At 42.7% G+C, this 20,864-nt stretch overlaps 2 protein-coding genes across 2 annotated transcripts; both read right to left on the reverse strand.

Annotated features, from left to right (window-relative positions):
* Positions 1–86: 86 nt before the first annotated feature.
* LOC115788221 (fatty acid-binding protein, liver-like) lies at positions 87–1,536 on the reverse strand. Its single transcript, XM_030741167.1, is given in 6 exon segments — positions 87–203; positions 301–390; positions 532–704; positions 801–876; positions 878–999; positions 1,506–1,536. Coding segments are annotated over 6 exon segments (543 nt in total). The 3' UTR covers positions 87–152.
* On the reverse strand, positions 1,070–18,685 carry LOC115788383 (Na(+)/H(+) exchanger beta-like). Its single transcript, XM_030741379.1, has 12 exons — positions 18,082–18,685; positions 12,664–13,124; positions 10,230–10,480; positions 9,029–9,246; positions 8,366–8,562; positions 6,841–6,930; positions 6,633–6,703; positions 5,750–5,923; positions 5,221–5,335; positions 4,979–5,074; positions 3,729–3,801; positions 1,070–3,545 (listed from the first exon to the last, which is right to left on the reverse strand). The coding sequence occupies exons 1-12, from the start codon at positions 18,359–18,361 to the stop codon at positions 3,307–3,309; spliced, it is 2,265 nt and encodes a 754-aa protein (XP_030597239.1). The 5' UTR covers positions 18,362–18,685; the 3' UTR covers positions 1,070–3,306.
* Positions 18,686–20,864: the final 2,179 nt, after the last annotated feature.

The raw sequence follows: 20,864 nt of genomic DNA on the forward strand, positions 1-20,864 counted from the left end.
CACAGCGCCCTCTGCGTTTAGAATGTCACCTTACAGCAAACAAAGCAAAAAGTTGTATAGTGTTTGATTTTTTTAAAATAATTATAGCTTTATTTATTTATGCGTAAACTCCATTCGTCTTCTTTAAGATGAGGGATCCATGAGCTGCCTGGTCAGGCTCGTTTGCTTCTGCTGATGAAGGTTACAGAGCCAGCAGTGAGAGTCTGGAAATAAAGAGTAAGCAGACACAAAACGAGAACATGGCTGAGTCACATTAAAAGACAGTTCAGAGAAGTGTTGAGGAGACTTAAAGCAACCCACCTCGATCATTTCATCCCCCTGGATCTCTCTGACAGAGGTGAACTTGTCATTTTCAGCTATCAGCTTCCCATTCTCCTCTCTGACAGTGCACTAACCAGGAACAAAGTCATTGTAGCAGTCAGTAACAAATTAAAACCAGCAGACGCACCACCTTTGACCCTCCCTGCACTGCTCCACCAAATAACCTTACATTCACAAAACTCTTAAAAGTCAAAGTGTGTTGAGCATTACCTTAATCTTTCTCCCATCGATAGTCATCATTTCGATCTCCTTTCCGAGGCTGAACGAGTGGACTTTGGTGAAGACTGGAGTCTTAATGGTGTAGGTGAAGTCTTTACCTTTCTGCTCTATAATGATCACCGGTTTCACGTCTTTACGCATTTTGATAATCATTTCAGGCGCACCTTGAGTGTACATTTAGAAACAAAAAAAGTATGATATATATTTCATGTTTGTATTAAGTAAATAAATAAATCCTTTATATTTCAAAGTATTTTTACCAACGGTTTTAAGAAACTCCTCCAGGTTTTCCTCAGAATAAACTTTCCAGGTGCCGTTGAAGTCCATGTTTGCTGCCGGTGTCGTCTGCAGAGGACGTTGTCACAGTTGCATCACACGCTGCAGGTTGGCATGATGGGGACCTCAAACTCCCTGTTATCTTTTTAATGGTCTTTCCACTGAGAGCCTCAGTAGCCTCCACTCCTCATTCACACACACCCCCACAGCATGATTTTTAATCTCTCACAATCAAACAAAGCAAACAATTAGAAACTGACTTCAACACATTTTTATTTTTGCAAAATATAATTATACAAAATAAAGAACATTACAAAAAGCAAAAACACTTTTAAGGCAAATGTGTGCAGGCAGCAAAAGCTCAGCCAGTCCGGTCTCTTAAAACCAACACCCTGCTCAGTCTGACAAACACTGAAAACACTTCAGAGTACAAAACAGTCACATTTTAACTGTGGAGCACATTTTAGTCACACAAACACGGCGTCTGTTGAATTCCCTGAGAAATCAGACACGCAGCGGCGGCTGTAATGATAGCACTGTGCTAAGCTTGTTCACAAACATCTGCAGCTCATTTTTCATTTTTAAGCTCATTAGCATCCTTAGATCACCAGATCGGTCTTTTCTTTTCCAGCACAGCACTTCAAACAGTGGACACACTGAAAATATTAACATTTATACTTCTGAGCAACCTGACTGACGCAGGAAGTTTGTAAAAGTCATGAGTGTGATGATTCAGCAGTAATACCGGTCGGAATTATTCATTTTCAAGAGTTATTTCTGGCAATTAGAGAAATGTGGCCAAGATATGCTCAGAGCGGGACATTTAATAACCCTGGTTACAGCGTCCAGTTTTGGTGCAGGTGGGGCAGAACAGGTGAGCCAGACACGCACCAAACAGCACAGCCTGGTGGCTTTGCAAAGTCTGAAAACTTTCAATAAAACGCACTCATGCAGTCATCCTGGTGTTACACAAGCAGGGAAGATTAATGCAGAACGAACCCTTTAATGCATCACATATGAAATGTGAGTTTCTCTGACTTAAACATCGTCAGTGTGATTCAGCGTACATTGTAATTTACATGCAGTGGCAGTCTGTGGAAAATGTGAGATATGTTTCTGAGATTACACGTTTAGTTTTCTTAACAGGAGTTATCGGGCAAAAGCAAAAATGAAAAAGAAATACCCCCCCCGCTGTCTGGCAGTTATTTTTGGCAGTATGGGGGTGAAGAGACGAGTTTAAGGAAACACCAACTGTGTCTCACACAAACATTAGTTTTGGATGTTTAACTTCAGTCTGAGGTGTTTCGATTTAGCTTGTTTGTATATCGAGTGTTGCTCTCACATTGATGAGCGGTGAGGAGGAAGAACTCCCCTTCAACAGGAAGAGACCGCCAGGCTTGGGGGGGGGGGGGGGGGGGGGGCTGGACATGGACAGTGAGACTGGACATGACACAAACTGTGGGATTGAGAATGACATCCTGTGGTGGTTTATAAAAGAGGTGAGTTGAGAAGAAGTGCTCAGTGCATCATGGGAGGTCCCCCAGCAGCCTGACTCTGTAGCAGCATAACTAAAGGATGTTTCTGGGTCACCTGATCCAGCCCGAACTATAAGCTTTAATCAGGACAGTTTTGAGTCTAATCTAATCGAATCCTCCCATTCTACTTTTAGGAACTCTAGAAACTACAAGTAAGCCATCAGTCTGAGAGCGCAGAGCTCTGCTGGGGTGATACGATAAACGAGGTCTTTAAGATTCGATGGGGCCTCATTATTTAGGACTTTGTGTGTGAGGAGGATGATTTTGAAGCCAGTAAAGCCCCGTCAGTCCTCTCTGCGCTGTTTTGGATCAGCTGAAGGCTTTTCTGTGAGCTTGGTCGTTGAGTGTATGCAGGATTCAGCAATGATTATGACTTCAGTCACTGCAGTTTGAGCTGAAAGCAGCATGAAAAGTTGAATTTTAGTGTAAAAAAAAAAAAAAGGTCCACCTCAAAGTGGCGCCAGAGGAAAAGTTAATGGAGGATTGAAGTTGGGAGAATTCATCCTCTGGGCACCATCGATGCACAAAACCTCATGGCGACCCATCAAAGGGTTGTTCAGATGTTTCAAATATCTGAGAGACCAATATTGACAGCTGACATGGTTTATCAGCCGGGTTCTACTTCATTTTGTGCTTTGAGGGGGGAAACTCCACCCCTCTGGTGCTTCGAGCTTGATAAAACAAGTGCTCTAACTTCATGTGCACGTTAAACTTCAACACGCTGATAGAAACTTTATATTAGAAAAGTCCTCTGGGGCATACTTTGATTATGCTGCATGATAAAAAAATATTAGGAACTCATGAAAAACTTCATAATAGCACATCACAAATATAACTTTATAACACTTAGAATAACTTTAAATTATAAGTATGAAGCTTTGCTGTAGCTCCTTTTTCTTCAGGGCTCTCCTGCAGAACACACGTGGAGATCACGAGTACTGTGAAGGCGTCTCATTCATGGCAGGAAAGCACAATCCTCATCGTCCCCCTGATTCGGTCCGGGGTCACTGAGGCAGCGCGATAGCTTCAGTTGCTCCTCCTGGTCGTCCTGCTCTTCAGCCTTCGGCGCGCCGCTCCGATCGGGCCTCTCGGGGGTCTCCTTCGGCACGCTGTCGGCATCGGGATGCCTGGGACGTGGCAGAGAAGCCGGGCCTCCTGGGCTCTCGCTGTCATCGTAGGTGTAAACTTTGTGCTCTGGACAATAAAGGCAGCAACTCATGCATTTCATATTTGCTCACATGTAGAAATTATCCTTAACATGTGTTAAACAGATATTAAACAGAAAAATAAATAATTGGGGTGAGAATAATACAAACTGAGGAAAACACACAAACTTGCAGCAGTTTTTAAATCATTTACAGCGGCTCTTAGACTGACCTGGCTGAAAAAAGACTTTTCTCACGGGGGGGGTCTCCTGGCGGTTTGCAGGGACTGTGAGGTAGTGACTCATCTGTGACAGAAACACAAGTTTCAGGAGACAGAAGAAGCTCTCAAAGGTTTGTTTCTGTCAGTGCAAAGTTCCCCTAATCCAGGGAGCCTGATGGGTCTGTGTACTGAGACGCTATTCAGCAGGAAAGTGTATTTCAGAGCATTTGATTAAAAATGTCTCTCACACTCAAGTAAATAAAACCAAAAATGACAAAAAATGGATCAAAAGCTCTTTTGGGAAGAAAAAATTGCAGAAGAAAACCTGCAGTGCATTGTTTTCATCCACCAGCTGTCTCCGTTTCCTCTCAATCTCTGAGACATCTGCTGAGGTGTTTTTGCACTTCTTCGGTCTGCAGACTGAAGTCTGAAACATTTTTCTCACCTAAAACTCTGCATCCAGGTTTCTGGGATTTCCTGGATTATTGTGTCTTTTGGATACGTGTGAAAAACATTTCTGTGATTTTCTCCCAAAGTACCTCTGTGAGAATCAGTGCTGACTTAAACATAAAGGATGCTCACATTGGGTAATTTTACTTTTTTATGAAGTTATTTGATAATCCATCCATATATCCATGTTTGGCCACTTATCTGGGTTGCCCAAGTGGCCCAGACTGCTCTCTCCCTGGGTCTCTGCAGTTCTTCAGGGGGACACCAAGGGGCTCCCAAACCTGCTGAGAGCTTTAGTCTCTCCAGTGTGTCCTTGGTCCACCCTGGGGGCTTTTCCCAGTAGGACACAGCCACAGGACCTCACTTAGGAGACATCCTGGTCAGAACCACCTCAGCTGGCTCCTTTCATTTTCCCCCGTTTGTTTATGGTATCTGATTTGCTGAAAGCATTCTTATTTTACATTCAGTGCCTCAAATATTCTATAAATCAGTTTGTTTGGTTTTTTTTAGCCCAAATGACCTTTAACCCTGTGAGGTCTCTGACTCTAAGCACTGACATCAAAAACATGTTATTTTTGTTTCATTTTAAAAACATGTTCTCCCAAGTCTTATTAAGCACAGAACAAATAAATAAATATTCTATATCATTTGATTCCAGAACATCGGTTAGGGTGAGAATCGTGACGGAGTTTGTGGACAGATCTGAAATGTGGACTTGACCAAATATCAGCAAAAAAAAATAAATGAAAATGAAGGAGCACATTTTACTCATTTGTTTTCACATACGCTTTAGAGCCCACGTTGAAACTCACCCTTCGCTCCATCGCCCTCTGCTTCCTGAAGAGTGCCTCGCTCATGTTGTCCTCATATGGTTCGCTGATCAGGTCGTATCTGCTGTACGAGCGAAGCTGCAGAGGAGGAAAAAAAACCAGCCTCAGATACAGATTAATTTAAAAAGATGGACCTTCCCCACTGCTCATGAACATGCAGGCAAATGCGCAGACTGGACTAATCCCATCCACGGGCCTAAACGAACTGTCGCCCTCTTCCTCACCCGCTGCCGGGTCTTCTGCAGGTTGGCTCGCAGGACCCTTCTGATCTCCTCCTCACGACTCTTTGAGATGGTCGGGATGGCTCGGCGTCTGGTCAGTCCTTTGGTCTCTGAGTTTCTGTGGGAAATGGAGAATGAATCATTTGATGTACAAAACCTGGAAATTCACAACTTATATCAAACTTTTCCAGGACATTCAGTTAGATTTTAATGTCCTTAAAACAAGGACATTAAAGACAAGCACAAAGTGTTTGCGCTGAGAGGACTGTGGTACCTAATTTGAATAATATTTACTTTGTGGTGGTAAAACAGGTAAATTATTAAACAGAGGAACATCAGAAAAGATAACCTTAATTTTAAGCAGCATCGGCTCAATCTTGGACTCAAATTTCCTAAAATTGAATTTTTTTTACCCTCCATAAAATAAATTAGGTTTAAAGAGTCCACTCATCCAAATAAAGGTTTGACCTGGTTACTCTATACTCCACGTCAGCGCCGTCTTTTGGGAACATCTCTGCTGTCCGACACTTACTGCATGGAGACGGACGACACGATCGCGGGCAGCTTGGCAGCGCTGCCGCTCTCCACCAGCATCATCGCCTGTTTCAGCTCCAGCTTGTTGTAGAAGGAGATGAGCTGAGGCTCGGTGGAGCGCTCGCCTGCGATCAGCCACCTCTTCACATAAGTCTTATTGAAGCGATTCAGCCTGAACACAGGAGAAGAACTGTTAGATGAGTTTAATTTGTTCAAGTAGTAACCAGGTGCTGCTAATCAAACTCACTTGATTAACTGATCATCAGCAAGTGTGAGCACCTCGATAAAAGCAGACGCTGTGCCAGTGTGCTGGTCTGGAGCATTAAGGTGTGTGTAATACAACGCCACAGTTTTCCCAGGAGTGGGAATCCCAGCAAATCCACCCCAAGGTCAGCCCAATGTCAAAGAGCTCCATGTCAGCCTCTACAGGCCTCCGTTAGCATCATCAGGAGGAAACCAAACACAGCGCATCAGCACAAACACCTCATACCAACGCTCAGTACGACTGTGGAGGGGTGATGACCCGGGGCACGATGCAGTCACTGACCAAAGTATTCTGGAGTCAAATGTGAGGTCATTGGCCTGACAGCTAAAGCCTGGCTGAAACTGGGCCATGAAGCAGGAATGCACAAAGGGCTGACTCCGTGTGATTAATCTGAAGTATCTGCTCCTGTCTGCCACCTGGGAATTTACTCATTTGAAAAACTAATTTGTACATTTTCAGAATCAAGCTCTTTTATGGTGAACTTCATCCTCTCTGCATATCTGTTAGACGCCAGTCTTCCTCTTTTAGAGTCTTCCCTCCTGAAATCCTATTTCAACATAATATGCTGAACTACAATGATGAAGGTGTCAGAGAGGATACATTGAGGAAATCATACTTGTCCTTCCAGTGATGATGTCCATAATGACCACAGATGTCTTCGATTCCTGTGAGCAGATGATCCAGGAACTGAAGGCAAAACAAGTTTGTAGAAACTGTTATTCATAGATCTTATACATTATTTAAGTCTGTAACGGTAACACACACTGTGTGTGTGTGTGTGTGTTTATCTGCTTAAATCATGGAGTTATTGACTTGTTCGTGACCTGTGAGTGGATCTCCTCATTAATTGATTCTTTGCTCTCCTTCTTTCTCTTCACAGCCAGGAGCTCCACCAGAGGCCTGATCGTCATTCCCTGATGACAAAAACAGAAATTAGATTAAAAAAAAAAAACAACATGTTTTTGTGTGTGTGTGTTTCAGACACAAACACACTCACCTAACAATAGTATTAAAAATACTGTGGTCAAATTCCCTGTTAATAAAGATGTGCACAAGCAAACGCGATCCTACATGTCACCACTAGTGGCCAGTAAAGAGGAAAAATGTATCCAGGAAAAAGATTGAATACATTAAACTGCCAAAGTATTCACTCTGCCTTCACACACACATGAACCTGAGTAACATCCATTCTTAATCCAGAGGGTTTAATATGATGTGGGCCCACCCTTTGCAGCTATAACAGCTTCAACTCTTCTGGGAAGTCTTTCCACAGGTTTAGGAGTGTTTATGGGAATTTCTGACCATTCTTCCAGAAGCACATCTGTGAGGTCAGACACTGATGTTGGAGAGAAGGCCTGGCTCACAGTCTCTAATCCATCCCAAAGGTGTTCTATCAGGTTGAGGTCAGGACTCTGTGCAGGCCAATCAAGTTCTTCCACACCAAACTGGCTCATCCATGTCTTTATGGAGCTGCTTTGTGCACTGGTGTGCAGTCATGTTGGAACAGGAAGGGGCCATCCCCAAACTGTTCCCACAGAGTTGGAGCATCACATTGTCCCAAATGTCTTGGTATGCTGAAGCATTAAGAGTTCCTTTCACTGGAACTAACCCCCCCCACCACCAAACTTTACACAGTCAGACAGTAGTTGGTAGTTGATCGCCTGGTGCTGAGAATTTTACTGGTTCACTTTCAGAACTGTTCACTATCACCACAATTAGCAAGCAGGTGTGGTAATTAGCACTAGTAAACAGTTATCTGATAGCCGATGGGACCTCACACCAGCCATGGGCTGATAGTCAGATACCTGTGGTTTTACATGGCCTACCACTTTGTGGCTGAGTTGTTGTTGTTCCTACTTTGTTATAATCCCACTAACAGCTGACTGTGGAATATTTAGCAGTGAGAAAATTCCAGGACTGGACTTGTTGCACAGGTATCATCCTATCACGGTACCACGCTGGAATTCACTGAGCTCCTGAGAGCGACCCATTCTTTCACTGATGTTTGTAGAAGCAGTCTGCATGCTTAGGTGCTGGTTTATACACCTGTGGAAGTGACTGGAACACCTGGATTCAGGGATTTGGATGGTGAGTGAATACGTTTGGCAGTAAATTGTATAAAGAAATCAACACGAATCCTTTTCTCTTTGCTTAGCGTCCGGCCTCACATATAAACCTTTTCCTTTGCTGCCTCTCTCTCTGTCATGTGCCGAGACTCCAGATACCCGGGTCTGCTTTCTTCATCTCACTGACTATCCCACATTTTCTTTGCGAACCTTTTCCTTCGAGGTAATCATGTTGAAAAATAATTTTGTTTTCCTTTTCTCTCATAAATTCAGTTATTCCCACCTGCACGAAGACAGTGAAGAAGATGACGGTGATGATGGCAGTGAGGAACAGATCCTTATTTTCATCTTCAGTCAGCAGGAACCCCAGTGAGAAGGCTATGGCCCCTCGCAGGCCACCGTAGGCGATAATGAACTGGTCCTTTTTGGTCAGTTTTATAATACGGAATTTATTGATGAAGGCCGTGAGCCCGATGACTCCTGAAATACACCAAAAACAAAAAAAAAAGAGAGAGTGGATACAGAGCAGGCTGCCAGTGTTAGTTTACATTAACTTTTACCTTCTGAGCAGTATTTTATTTTTTTCATGCTGGATGCAATCTGTTCATTTATGTCATGAATTAATTATCAATATGACTGCTCAATTTGTCTTTAGTGCCTCTCTACACTTTACTGATTACTGTCCCCTTGTGATCAGGCAGCTCTACAGTTGTGGCTCAAACAGAGTGGAGAAAACCCACCACCCAATGATTTGAACTTTAAAATATTTGTATTTATTTTACTGATGTTCAGTTTAATATTGAGCAGAAATGGCTACAGCGTGTCTCCTAATACATTGTACTTTCAATATATTTATTTTCTTTAAGTATAGCATCCTTAATGCCTCAGCGACATACATTACAAACATGTTTACTGAGCACTTCCTGGTCTATCTTGCTGTACTGACCCAGCACTCTGGACAGCAGACAGAAGACCACAGTGAAGAGGACGAAGATCCAGTTCCAGGCATGAGGACCAGCGACCGTGGAAACCCCGAGGAAGATGAAGATGAGTGTGTCGCTCACGCTGCTCCACATCTTCAGGAAGTATTTGATGGTGGTGTAGGACTTGTGGGAGATGTTGGCCTCCACGTACGGCCGCATGATCACGCCACAGGCGATCAAACTGTTCGGGAAGGGAAAGAAAGTCGTTACATCCCAATGTTTTGTAGAAGCCTCTCTGAAGTTAGTGTTGTTTGATTATGGGATGCATGATTTTGGCTGGGACACTGTAACCAACACAAAAACCTTTATATACACAGACTGTATATAAACAAGGATAACACGTCTCCATTCCCTTTCACATTAAGGGCATCAGAAGTAGAAGAGTGAAGGGACCACTGGCAGTAATTTGATCTTTTTTTCTGGAAACTTTCAGTTCCTGTTGTTTTAATGTGATAAATTAATACAACTGAGCTGACTTTTATTAAATTGACTTTTTGGCTTCCTACTTGCGCCTGGATTCATATGCATCCATCTGCAGAGAGACTCTCCAAACCATTGCAGTCTTGGCTGCGTTGCATCACTGTATGCTTATCATTTTTTAGATAAAATACTATCATATGTATGTATATGTAAGCCTAAAAGTATCCCTTCCAAAGAGCCCCTCAAACAGAAGTGGGTTGAAGCACTCCTTTTCAGACCTTAGAGGATTACCTGCACCTACATTTTTTCCCCATTGATCAGCTGTGCTCAGCCAGCTGAGGATTTCTGTGTGGACTCTGCATGTTCTCCCTGTGTCTGAGTGGGTTTTCTTCAGGTGCTTTGATAGTGACTGATGTTTCTAAATCTGTCATAGCTGTAATGTTGTTTATGGGTTTCCCCTATCTTGATATGCTTGAGCCCGTCTGCAACTGTGAGCTGCGCAGGCGGTCAATAAACAGACAGCTGGATGGTTGTCTTGGCTTAGTGTCAAAAAGCAGTGCAGGCAACAGGATCTTGGTATCATATCTCCACCCACATGGCCATTACTGTGCAGACTGGGATTGCAAACTACAGTAACAGCACAACAGGGCAGCACCCATACCTCAAATAATCAGCCTTAAATACTGAGGAGCTATTATAGGTTTTTAATCACTCAGCTCAGAGGCCGAGAGTTCGTCTACTTACGACATGATCCCCGACAGGTGGAAGACCTCCGCTGAGAGGTAAGCCATGTAGCTGTAGAGGAAGACAAACAGCGGCTCGATGACGCGCGTGTGCGAGGTGAAGCGGGACGTAAAAGCTCCCACGATGCCGTAGATAACTCCCACCATGATCCCTCCCAGAGAAACCACGAAGAAAGAGATGACACCGAGGACGGTGCCGGTCACAGTCATCGCCTTATCGTGAGCAAACTCCTTAAACAGGTGATACAGAACCTAAAGCAGAAGCAGAGTTCATACCAAACGTTGGTGGATGTTGACTTTGTCCTTGATTATTTGGATCTAAAAACTGGACTTGTGGGTGGGAATGACTGCTTTTCAAAAATGAGCTAATATATTTTTTTAAATGGTACATTTTCTCTGAGTTTGGGATTCTATTTGATATTAATCTCCACACAATTACTTTCTTTTTCTCTTAGTTTGATCTTGGTTTAATGGCTCACATGATTTTTGTAAAGGGTCGTGAGATCATTAAGGGAGCAGAAAAGAAAGAAAAGTTTGACCACACAAATTTCTGTTTTCATTCATTTGCCTAACAAGCAAAAGATCCTCGGTTCGATCCCGGGAGGACACACAAATCCCTTTGGAGTTGCATCGGGTACTCTACCATATCAAACTTGCAGCGTTCCCGCTGTGGCGCCCCCTTGTGAATAAGTAAGTAGTTTTTATACAAACCAATTTCAGTACAAAACACAAACACACAATCTGTGAGCTGGGCTTTGAGGCTCGACTGCAGAGCTCACTGATTCTTCGAAGGATCTGAATTTGAAGAATGCTTAAACCTCTTTTACTTTCAAAATCACTTCTTGGTACCGCCTCACAAATTCCTGCTAAAGGAAGTGAAGCGTTCATCAGTTGTGGTTTGAGGGCAGTGAGAACTTTCCATCCACAGAAACACTGAAACCCACTCTGTGTGTGGAAAAAAAAGGGGCAAAGGTGAATAATGGTGATCTCTCTAAGACAGTACTTAGTGAAGAACAGTACTGAGGGCGGAGTCGCAGGCAGACTTGGTTTTATCAGTAACTTTGACTCTTTCTCAGCCAGGTGACCTTTTTAAACATTATTGGTTGCATCTTAAATAGAACACAAAAACTAACTCGCACTCTTATTAATTTTATTGCTTTTAATTTGGATGTTTTCCACAGCAAGACCCTGCCTAGCACTCAGGCTGTCCACGTCTCAGCTGTCTATGACAATGTGGGTCTTGCGGTAATCTGTAAACTTTCATCAGCAGTGAACACGACGTCACTGTGGATGACCTCGATGGCACATTTAACAGCTCGTGCTCAGGTATTATGGACTCTATAGCCACAGTCAGGGTTAGACTGTGGGTTAGCACTTCCTTGGTTGAACGCAGAAAGGCTGAAAGAAAATGGAAAAAGGACAAACTAAATGCTACCCTCTCTGCTCTTAAGAACCTGATGTTCACCTACCAGCACCTACCACAACTTATCGCTAATCACGATCCCAGTCCCAGAAAACCTTTTAATTCAATAAAATCCATGATTGGTCATCCGCCTACCCATCCTGTTGAGTCTCCAGTGGAAAATAGAGAACAATTTTTGGAATACTTTACAAACAAAATGAATGGATTAAGCTAAACCCAGATCCATGCCCCCTTCCTCTTTAAATCAGTCCACTGAGATCTCACTGGAAATACTAGAATGCACTGTGGCACACTAATGCTTCCACCTGCACGCCTGGTTCTTAAAAGCTCAAATGATCTGCTGCTCGCTGCTGACTCGGGGTTCTTTTCTGTCTTAATTCTGCTTGCGCTCAGCTCAGCTTTTGATACTGTAAAATCCAGTTGTTTCATATCTTTACAATAGCTCATTCTCTGTAAGGATTGGCGATGCCTCTTCTTGTGCTCTTCCCTCTTGTGGAGTCCCCCAGGGATCTGTTTTGGTTTCCTCTCTTATTCATAATCTACACGCTACTGCTTGGACAAATCCTTTGGAGGCATGGTCTAGATTTTCATTGCTACACAGATGACACACAACTCTATGTTCCATTACAACCTGGTACTGCTGATAACTCACACATGGGGTCTTGTCTGGATATTTAATAATGTTCTTAAGCTGAATGACTCCAAAAAAAATTACATCTTCAGGCTTTTTATACTTTTAAAATGGAACCATCTGAGGATATGTAGAAAAATGTCCTAATGGTGAGATGACTAACAGCTCGCAGACATCTGAAGTGTGACAATGACTCCAAGTGGATAGTGCTTGTTAGAGTCAGAAACCAAAAATATGTATTTTATATGCAAATGACACATTTTTAAATTCAATCTAAAGTAACATTGCTAACCATCACTGAGTGAAATGTGTAATCTTTCCATTGAAATCTAGCAGAGTAGAGGAAATACTTCAGTATTTGAGTATGTGAACTTTGCTCACCACAGTGACGGCATCGTTGAGGAGCGACTCCCCGAACACGATGATGTGCAGCAGCTCGTTGATGTGGATCTCCTCGAACACGGCCAGGACAGACACGGGGTCTACGGCCGAGATGATGGAGCCAAACAGCAGGCAGGACAGCAGGTCCACGCCACCCAGCTTGGCTGCATCAATCTGACAGACGGCGTACATCATCCCGCCGATGAAAAAGACGTTCCACAGCGTCCCCACCACTGCAAACATCAGGATGGTGCCAATGTTCTCTGTGAAGGGGCGGATGGGCAGGAAGTAGCCGGCATCCAGGATGATGGGAGGCAGCAGGTAGAGGAAGAAGAGGTCGGAGTCAAGCACGGGGGGAGTTTCACCAGTTGCTTTGATGATGCCACCCACCAGCAGCCCAACAAAGATTAGCAGACAACTCTCTGGCACGATGTGAGACACAGTGGGGATGATGTGAAACCCTGCAGACAATCAGAATCACATTAATATGATTCATCAGCAAATAAAGAGTCCTGGACCAAACAGAGTGATCCTCTGTTCTGTTTTGTTTTGAATGGAAACATGCTTTTGGACATTAATAATAAACTAACAAAAAAAAAAAAAAAAACTATAAAGGTCTTTTTTTTTTTTTTTGAGTAAGTTAGGTCCATAAATTTCTGGGCAAAATGTTTTATAGTTTTTCCTCTGTACACATCACACCACCTCAATATGTGACTGAAGTGCTTTCAAGGTTTATAACAAAATCTTGCATTAATCATTTAGGAATAGCAGATATTTTTATGCACAGTCCCCCAACAGGCCTCATCTGGCCATGAAACTGCTCATCAGCCACTGTCTGGGAAGGAAGGGGGGGGGGGGGGGGGGGGGGGGGGGGTAATAAAAATGTCTAAAATTCCTAAACAGTTATGCAATACTTTTATTAAATCCCTTGAATTAAAGCTGAAAGTCAGAATTTCAATAAGATCCTTATTGTTTGATTTAAAATCCACTGTGGTGGTAAAACTGTAGAAATTTTCATCATACAGAAGAACCTGTGCTAATTAAGTGCTAATTAATATAATTATTATCTGCAGCCTTTATGACAAAAGCAGAGCATCACTCAGATAATTCACAGAAAAAACTTCCTTAGTGCAAACAAATGTAGGAGGACCACTGACTGCAAAGGAATTTAGCAGGACATAAAAAATCCATTAGATACATTAAAGTTATGTTTAGCATTTATATTTAGCGAATGATCTCTGTGAGAATTAGAGCAGCAGTGTGTGATGACGACAGATGTTCGTGAGGTAACGTCCTCATGAAGTATGAAACAAGTCACTGCAGCAGTTCCTGCTGAACTAACAGGACACCTTTAAAACAGACCGTCTACCTGAAACTGTTTAACTTCATTCATTCACTCCCTTTTGCACCATCAGCCTTTATGAGATGTTATTGGAACGGAAGCACAGCAGCCACAACCACAATTTTCATTTCATTTTTTATTTTAATTTTATTTATATAGCAGCAAATCACAGCAAACAGTCGCCTCAGGGTGCTTTATATTGTAGGTAAAGACCCTACAATAATACAGAGAAAACCCAACAGTCATAATGACCCCTATGAGCAGCACTTTGCAACACTGGAAGGAAAAACTCCCTTTAACAGGAAGAACCTCCAGCAGAACCAGGCTCAGGGAGGGGAAGTCATCTGCTGAGGGGGGAGAACCAGAGATTAATAATAACTAACAATTAACAGGTAACAAATTAACCGAGTGGTGCCCACAACAAACCCTGCCCCCGGCAGGTTTTAGCTGATTTGTTGTCAAGGTCACTGAGATTCAAACTGGATAAGCAACATAGCGATTGGTTATTAATCTCCAGTGTCAGTAATGAGCCTGTGTCCTCTGAGTGTTTAATGAGAACTTTTTTGTAAATAAAAACATCAAAATCACATTTTAGCTTCAAACTCCAGTCATGGACTTTTCTCCCTTTTTCGTGTCTTTTAAAGATGTCAGGTGAACACATTTGAACGGACCAATATCCTTTCTCCTGAAGGCAAACTGTTAGTATTTCAGCTGCTACCATGCCGAATACATCAAAACATTATATGTGGCTTATAAATGCCATCTTAGAAGGGACTTAGAGTTAAGTGTTATCACAGCACCTTGAGGAGCCTGAGAGGCCAAATTCTGGTCAAAGTTAATATCACTAATTTGGATTAAGAATTTTAATTAACTTAAATAAACTTAAGTAAATGGCTGTGTGAGAACATCAGAGAAATGGATATTCTCACTGCACACAATGATAAAGAGAGCGCCTCAGTTATTTTAGGACTGAGCTGTTGGAGCGAGCATCTGTTTCCTGTTCCTGAAGCAAATGTTGGATTAAACTTTGGATTCAGCCTGATCTCTGTGGAGATTTGCTGAAATCAATCCCTTCAAGCTGCACGCCTCCTCCTTTGGATTCCATATTTTACTACTTGGATCAATTACATGTCAGTGTAGCTGTTAATCTTTGTAGATTTTAACAGGGTAATTGAACATTAGTGGAGACTAAAATTATTATTATTATTATTATCATGCCTCCATGGGGTAGTGGTTAACACATGTGCTTTACAAGCAAAAGGTCACTGCTTTCATACCAGCCAGAGGCACGAAGGACATCTGACGCAAAACTCTGCAAAGTCAGCTCTGCAGAGCGAGCAGCCAAAAGTGTCTGTTATTAAAATATATAACTACTTATGTAGTGATCCCACTGGTCCAGATGTACCGCAGCTAATTCATGATACCAAAAGATATTAAAAAGTTAATTCTGGAGGATGATTGCTCACAATTTGGCAACCCCGATGGAAAACTTGTTGCTATTAGTGACTTAAATAGACCTTATAAACTGCATCAGTTTGTGTTGATGCTGCTTTGGATTTACGAAACTTGTGATTTAAGGTTCCAAAAACAAAGATGAGCACAAAGATATGAGTGTGCGTGAAGCTGCCAGCCTCCCTACAGGTAACTGCAGCTCGTTTTTAGGACAGTTTGAGTAAAAAGCAGTTTCAGAAAAAGATGTATTGTGACTTTTTTGTTGCTCTATGTTGAATATATAATGACTTGGTGTTTTGTGGCAACTTTGATTGGCTTTCTCAAATTCTCCTGTGAGTTTCCGTTGGCTGAGTGGGGACAGCAAAGCTCTTTAGCATCTTATCTGCTTGTCCAGCTGCTGTGACCGAGGGCCCGTTCTACTTCCTGTCCTAATGCACTGCTTGATAACAAAGATCTCAGTGTGCAGAGTCAGGGAGGGGGTGTGTGGGCGAGGGCAGCTCCAAACAAACCACTGACTGCATAAACACTCTTTACAGCAGCCTGAACCTCGGACTCATGACGGAGAGACTGAATGTCAAGGCTTCTTTCAGCTGAACAAACAGCACGAGGCTACGAGAGAACCAAGAATGGTGCATCCAGCTTCCTGCAGCCAATGTTCTGTTGAATTACTGAGATACACAGCACACTGGAGGCTGCTCTTTATTACAGTGTGTTTTTAAGGACCTAATAAGCTACTTTCCAGCTCCACATAATTATGTTTGGCCTCTAGAAAAACAGATCTGCATGATTGTCAGCTCAAAATAATCCTCATTTATCTTATACCAGGAGCTGGTGCAGCTCCTCAGTTCATCTTCTGTCAAAAACAAGCTGCCTCTCACTTTAGGCCAGCTTCCTTCTGATTGGCTGTCCCTCACAAACAGAAGATTTAAACTGCAGGTAAATGGGGCTTCTGTACTCACAACCAGAACTGTGTGCTTAAAATAACCATATTAGGATATCGGGTCTTTGTGACATCATGCAGAGCCGAGAGCAGAAAAAAAAAAAAAGAAGTCTAAAACGGATTGTTTAGAGCTTCCTGAATCCCGAGCCTTTGGCTCACAGGGAATACTTTCACATACACTGACTTCATTATTCATTATGAGAAACTTTGGCCAAATTCTGACTAACATCTGAATTATCACAGCAGAAATCCAGACTCATCAGACCAGGAAACACTTTTCAAATCTTCTAATGTCCAATTTTGGTGAGCCCCGTACCCTCAGGTCCTATCAACAGAAAGGAAAATTCTCCCCTGACTTCTGCCATCAACAAGCCGTTTTTCCCCACAGAGGACTGCCGCTCTTTTTCAGGCCATCCTCCATGAACCATTAGGATGGTTATTTGGGAACAATCCCAGTAGATCAGCAGTTTCGGAAATACTCAGACCCGCCCGTCTGGCACCAACAATCATGCCACATTCACAGTCACTTAAATCAACTTTCTTCACCATTCTGATGCTCAGTTTGAACTTCAGCAGGTCATCATCGACCATGATTACAGGGCTAAATGCACTGAACTGATGACATGTGATTGGTTGATTAGAGATTTGCGTTAACGAGTAGTTGAGCAGGCAAATCTAATAAAGTGGCCATGAGTGCAGATTAACCCTGATACCCCCTGATACCACACTGCAGCTGCTGCACCAGGTGAGACTGAGAGAAGTTACAAGAAACTAAATGCACAACGCAAATCAGCCTGTTGTTTACCTATTACTGCACTACATGTGTGCACAACATCTCATTTCAATGATTTATTATTTCTGGTGGTGAATTTCAATAGTAACAGCTGTTGGACTTCCTGTTTGCTACTGAAGAAATTCTTTGATAGCAGCTTATTATCATCATCATGGCTGAACACATTCAAGTGTTTTTGTAAGTCACAGCAAACTCTACATTTTTCAGGCTTTAACTGTTAGTGAGACAAAAACAGACATTTCAATATGTGTAACTTACAAGGAACAAACATTTAAATCAAAATGTAAAACCATAAAATGATTCAGTCATTAAATAACACCTTAAACAGGACGTGTTTGAGCTTCATTCAGTGTAAGTACGAGATACTAAAGCTGATTTATTATGCTTTTCCTTATTGATCTGGCATACATATAGTGGATGCTCATATCAAGGTTAAAGTTTCGAGTAATGAGGTCAAACCTTCTATTTGAGTGGAGCAGCCAATCAGAAGATAGCTGGCTTGTTTATGGTGGATTAAAGTGATCTTATTGCGTGTTTTACACATAAAAACATTAATGGATAAAACTGGACGTCACACAAAACGCTACTGAAAGTTTTATTAAAAAAAACGGAGGCGCCCTTAAAGGTGACGCTCGTCTTCAGTGGTGCAAACCTGGAGCTTTTTTATTTGTATCTAATTATTATTTTAGTGCTTCACCCCTTCATTTTCCACCTTCATTTTTGCATCTTCAATAGAACTTGTAGAAATAAACCACAAAATAAACCTGGTCTTTAAATCTGGAAACTCCCTGAGAAGCATTCATAAAATCCGGTTTGGGGGCCCTCCTGCAGCCTGATGCAGAGTAGGGCGTATTTATTAATGCGGCGCTGTTTCGTTGGAGTGACACTCACCAAGTTTCATGAGCAGAGCCAGGAGGATCCACAGGGAGATCTCAAAGGGCGTCTTGACATGTTCATACTCGAAGGAGAGGACGGGGAAAGCCTTCTTATGAGCCGTGGAGTTAGTTTGGTTGTGGGAACCTTCTCGTATCGCTCCGGATGATTTTCTGTCCTTTCCTGAAGCAGCATCACGACCCGCGAAGGCATGAGAGAAGAAAATGAGAAATAAAAGGCACAATAATCCCGTCAGACGCGGAGCGGAGCTCCTCCGTGCGGGACTGAGCACAGCCATTTTCAGCAGGTCTGAAGGATGGACCGCTGCTGCTGCTGCTGCTCAGACCCGAGGACGATGAGGGTAGGATGGGGAGAGAGCGTGGCGAGCCACGGAGAAGCGCGCACTTTTACGCACAAACTCTTTTGGCATGTTAAAATTACGCATAACGCCGGTTTCCTGCCATCAGCAGCAGGAGGTTTTACAGCTGGTTTAAAACTCTCTGGGTCTTCACTTGTTCCTTATCTCGTGTTTTTGTTTTTGTTTGTTTGTTTTCCTGTTATGTTACTCCAACAAGTTACATCCACCAGGCAGAAATCTCTATCTCGATCACACTCATTTTCCTCTCTGCTATAACGGGCAGCTCGAAGTGAAGCGCCATCTGCTGGATGGAGGACCAAAAACAGCCACCAGGCGGAGCACATTTAAAAAGGAAACCTTGCACTTGTTACTTTTTATTCTGCAACGTTAAATTTACAGAAAATTATATAAGATATATAATAAGCTCTGCTACTACTTCTTTTGTCCTCCACGTGTCTGTTTTCCTCATATTTTGTGAGGACTTGCTACAGAGCAAAGCAGGACATGCCAAGTTTTCATCTCCTTGGAAGCAAAATAAAAAGAAGTGGCTCAAAACTTTTGCACAGGACTGTATTCCTTGTAATGTAATATTTTTAAACTGATAGTTATGCAGTACAAGTCAGCTCTACATTGAGATGTGATTTGCAGTGCAGTAGCTCAGCATCACATGGGATTCCTTTTGCATGTGCAGCTTAAACGGAGGCAGAGAGCAGCTGCCCGTCACCCACAGAGGATGCAGCTGCGTCAGTCCTCCGATGCTCTTCAGTCACGGCTCGTCTGCATTTTCACAAACCGTCCGTGAATAAGGATCCAGTGCTTCCATTTCATTGAGGTGCTTTTAAACTGCAGCAGATTCGTGGCTGTGAAATCAAATGTGTTGAGCTCGCTCAGGTTTATTCATTAAAAAGCAGAATTAACAGATTGGCTCACACATCTGTGTCTCCATCTGCCGCCAGCACAGAAGAGTTAGTAAAAACAGGCAAAATGACGGACCCCCCCCCCAGGCTGTTGGTTGTTAATCACTTTGAGAGCTGTTAGCTGCAGAGAGATGAAGACAACTAGATCAATAAACTCATTAAGTAGGTTCAGAGAAAAGGGTGTGTGTCTATAATGCACACGTATGCATACACACCGCTTTAGGCTCTACTTTAAATGAATGCAGTTTGAATTAACAGGGGAGGAAAGACTCTGGAGCGCTAACTGAAAGGAAAACTAAAACTTAATCAGATCAAGTGCCAGAAAGTTGATCCTGTTCATCTGGAACAGGTGGACACTTTCACCCAGGTGTCACCCCCATACCTGAACCACAGGCCCAGTGGTGGCCCAGGATCACACCCATAGTTCTGCCTCCTGGACTGCAGTACATACGTGAAATACGTAGATTGAAGACTCGGTTAGTGTCGAGAGTGGAGGTGTTGAGTCATACAAACTCAGCACAGCTCCTGCCTGATGTGGAAGTGGGAAGAAGTGCAGTCCTTAAATAATGTGTGAACACAAGAGCCAATGAGTGATGAGTAAAGGAGGACAGGAAGTGAGGTAAAGCCAGGAATATTTCCACAAAAGCTGTTAATGTGACACAAAGGAGTTTGATCAAACATCAGTCTGACCAATTTCAGGCCAAATCTCATCGTAACCACGTCTGCCCACAAACAGAAGCTTTACCACCAGTTAACATAATGAGATTGTGGTCTCAGTTGCTTCTTGAATTGTCTTGTTGAATACAGGATGCGGTTCATTCTGTCAGTTATGGTTCCATTAGAGTCGAAAAGAAGGCTGTAACAGGGTGAGGCTGCACTGTGATCAGATCAGTCTCAGTCCACTCTCTTCACATCTGGTTTCAAAAAAACAGCCAAAATGCTCAAGCCTGAGCTTCACAAATTAAAGCTTTTATTTACAGTCTGCACTCACAAATGAAATTCATAAGGTGTCTAAAGTAAGTCCCAAACCAGGGCCGCACTGATGTTCTGTGTTACAGAGTATCATCGTTTTGTGTAACTCTGAGTCGCCCCCAAACCTGACTGGAAGCAGCCGACTTGAACCCTCAACCAAAAATTTATTATTTGTATTTTTTATGACTTTACATGTAAATTTCACACCAATATCAGCCAGGGTCAGTGGCTTCAACTGAATGCATATTTTTTGGAAAAAATCAAACTTCCATCCATCCAGGGTCACAAGGGGGTGGGGTGGGGGTCTGGAGCCTATCCCAGCTACCACACAGTGACAGGTCACCAGCCTCTTGCGGGGTCTAGCACAGACAACCATTTACATCTATGAGCAATTTAGAATCACCAATTACCCCACTGTCTCTGATTTCAGTGGAATAAATTATTAACTGGCATAAAGTATAAAGTGATTTTTACTTAAGACAGAAAATGACTTTAAATGTTCTACAAATGCTTATAATAAAACTAATACAGCAACAGTGGGCCTTGAACACATT

The sequence above is a fragment of the Archocentrus centrarchus genome, chromosome 11 (genome assembly GCF_007364275.1).
Source record: "Archocentrus centrarchus isolate MPI-CPG fArcCen1 chromosome 11, fArcCen1, whole genome shotgun sequence".
NCBI classification, from domain to species: domain Eukaryota; kingdom Metazoa; phylum Chordata; class Actinopteri; order Cichliformes; family Cichlidae; genus Archocentrus; species Archocentrus centrarchus.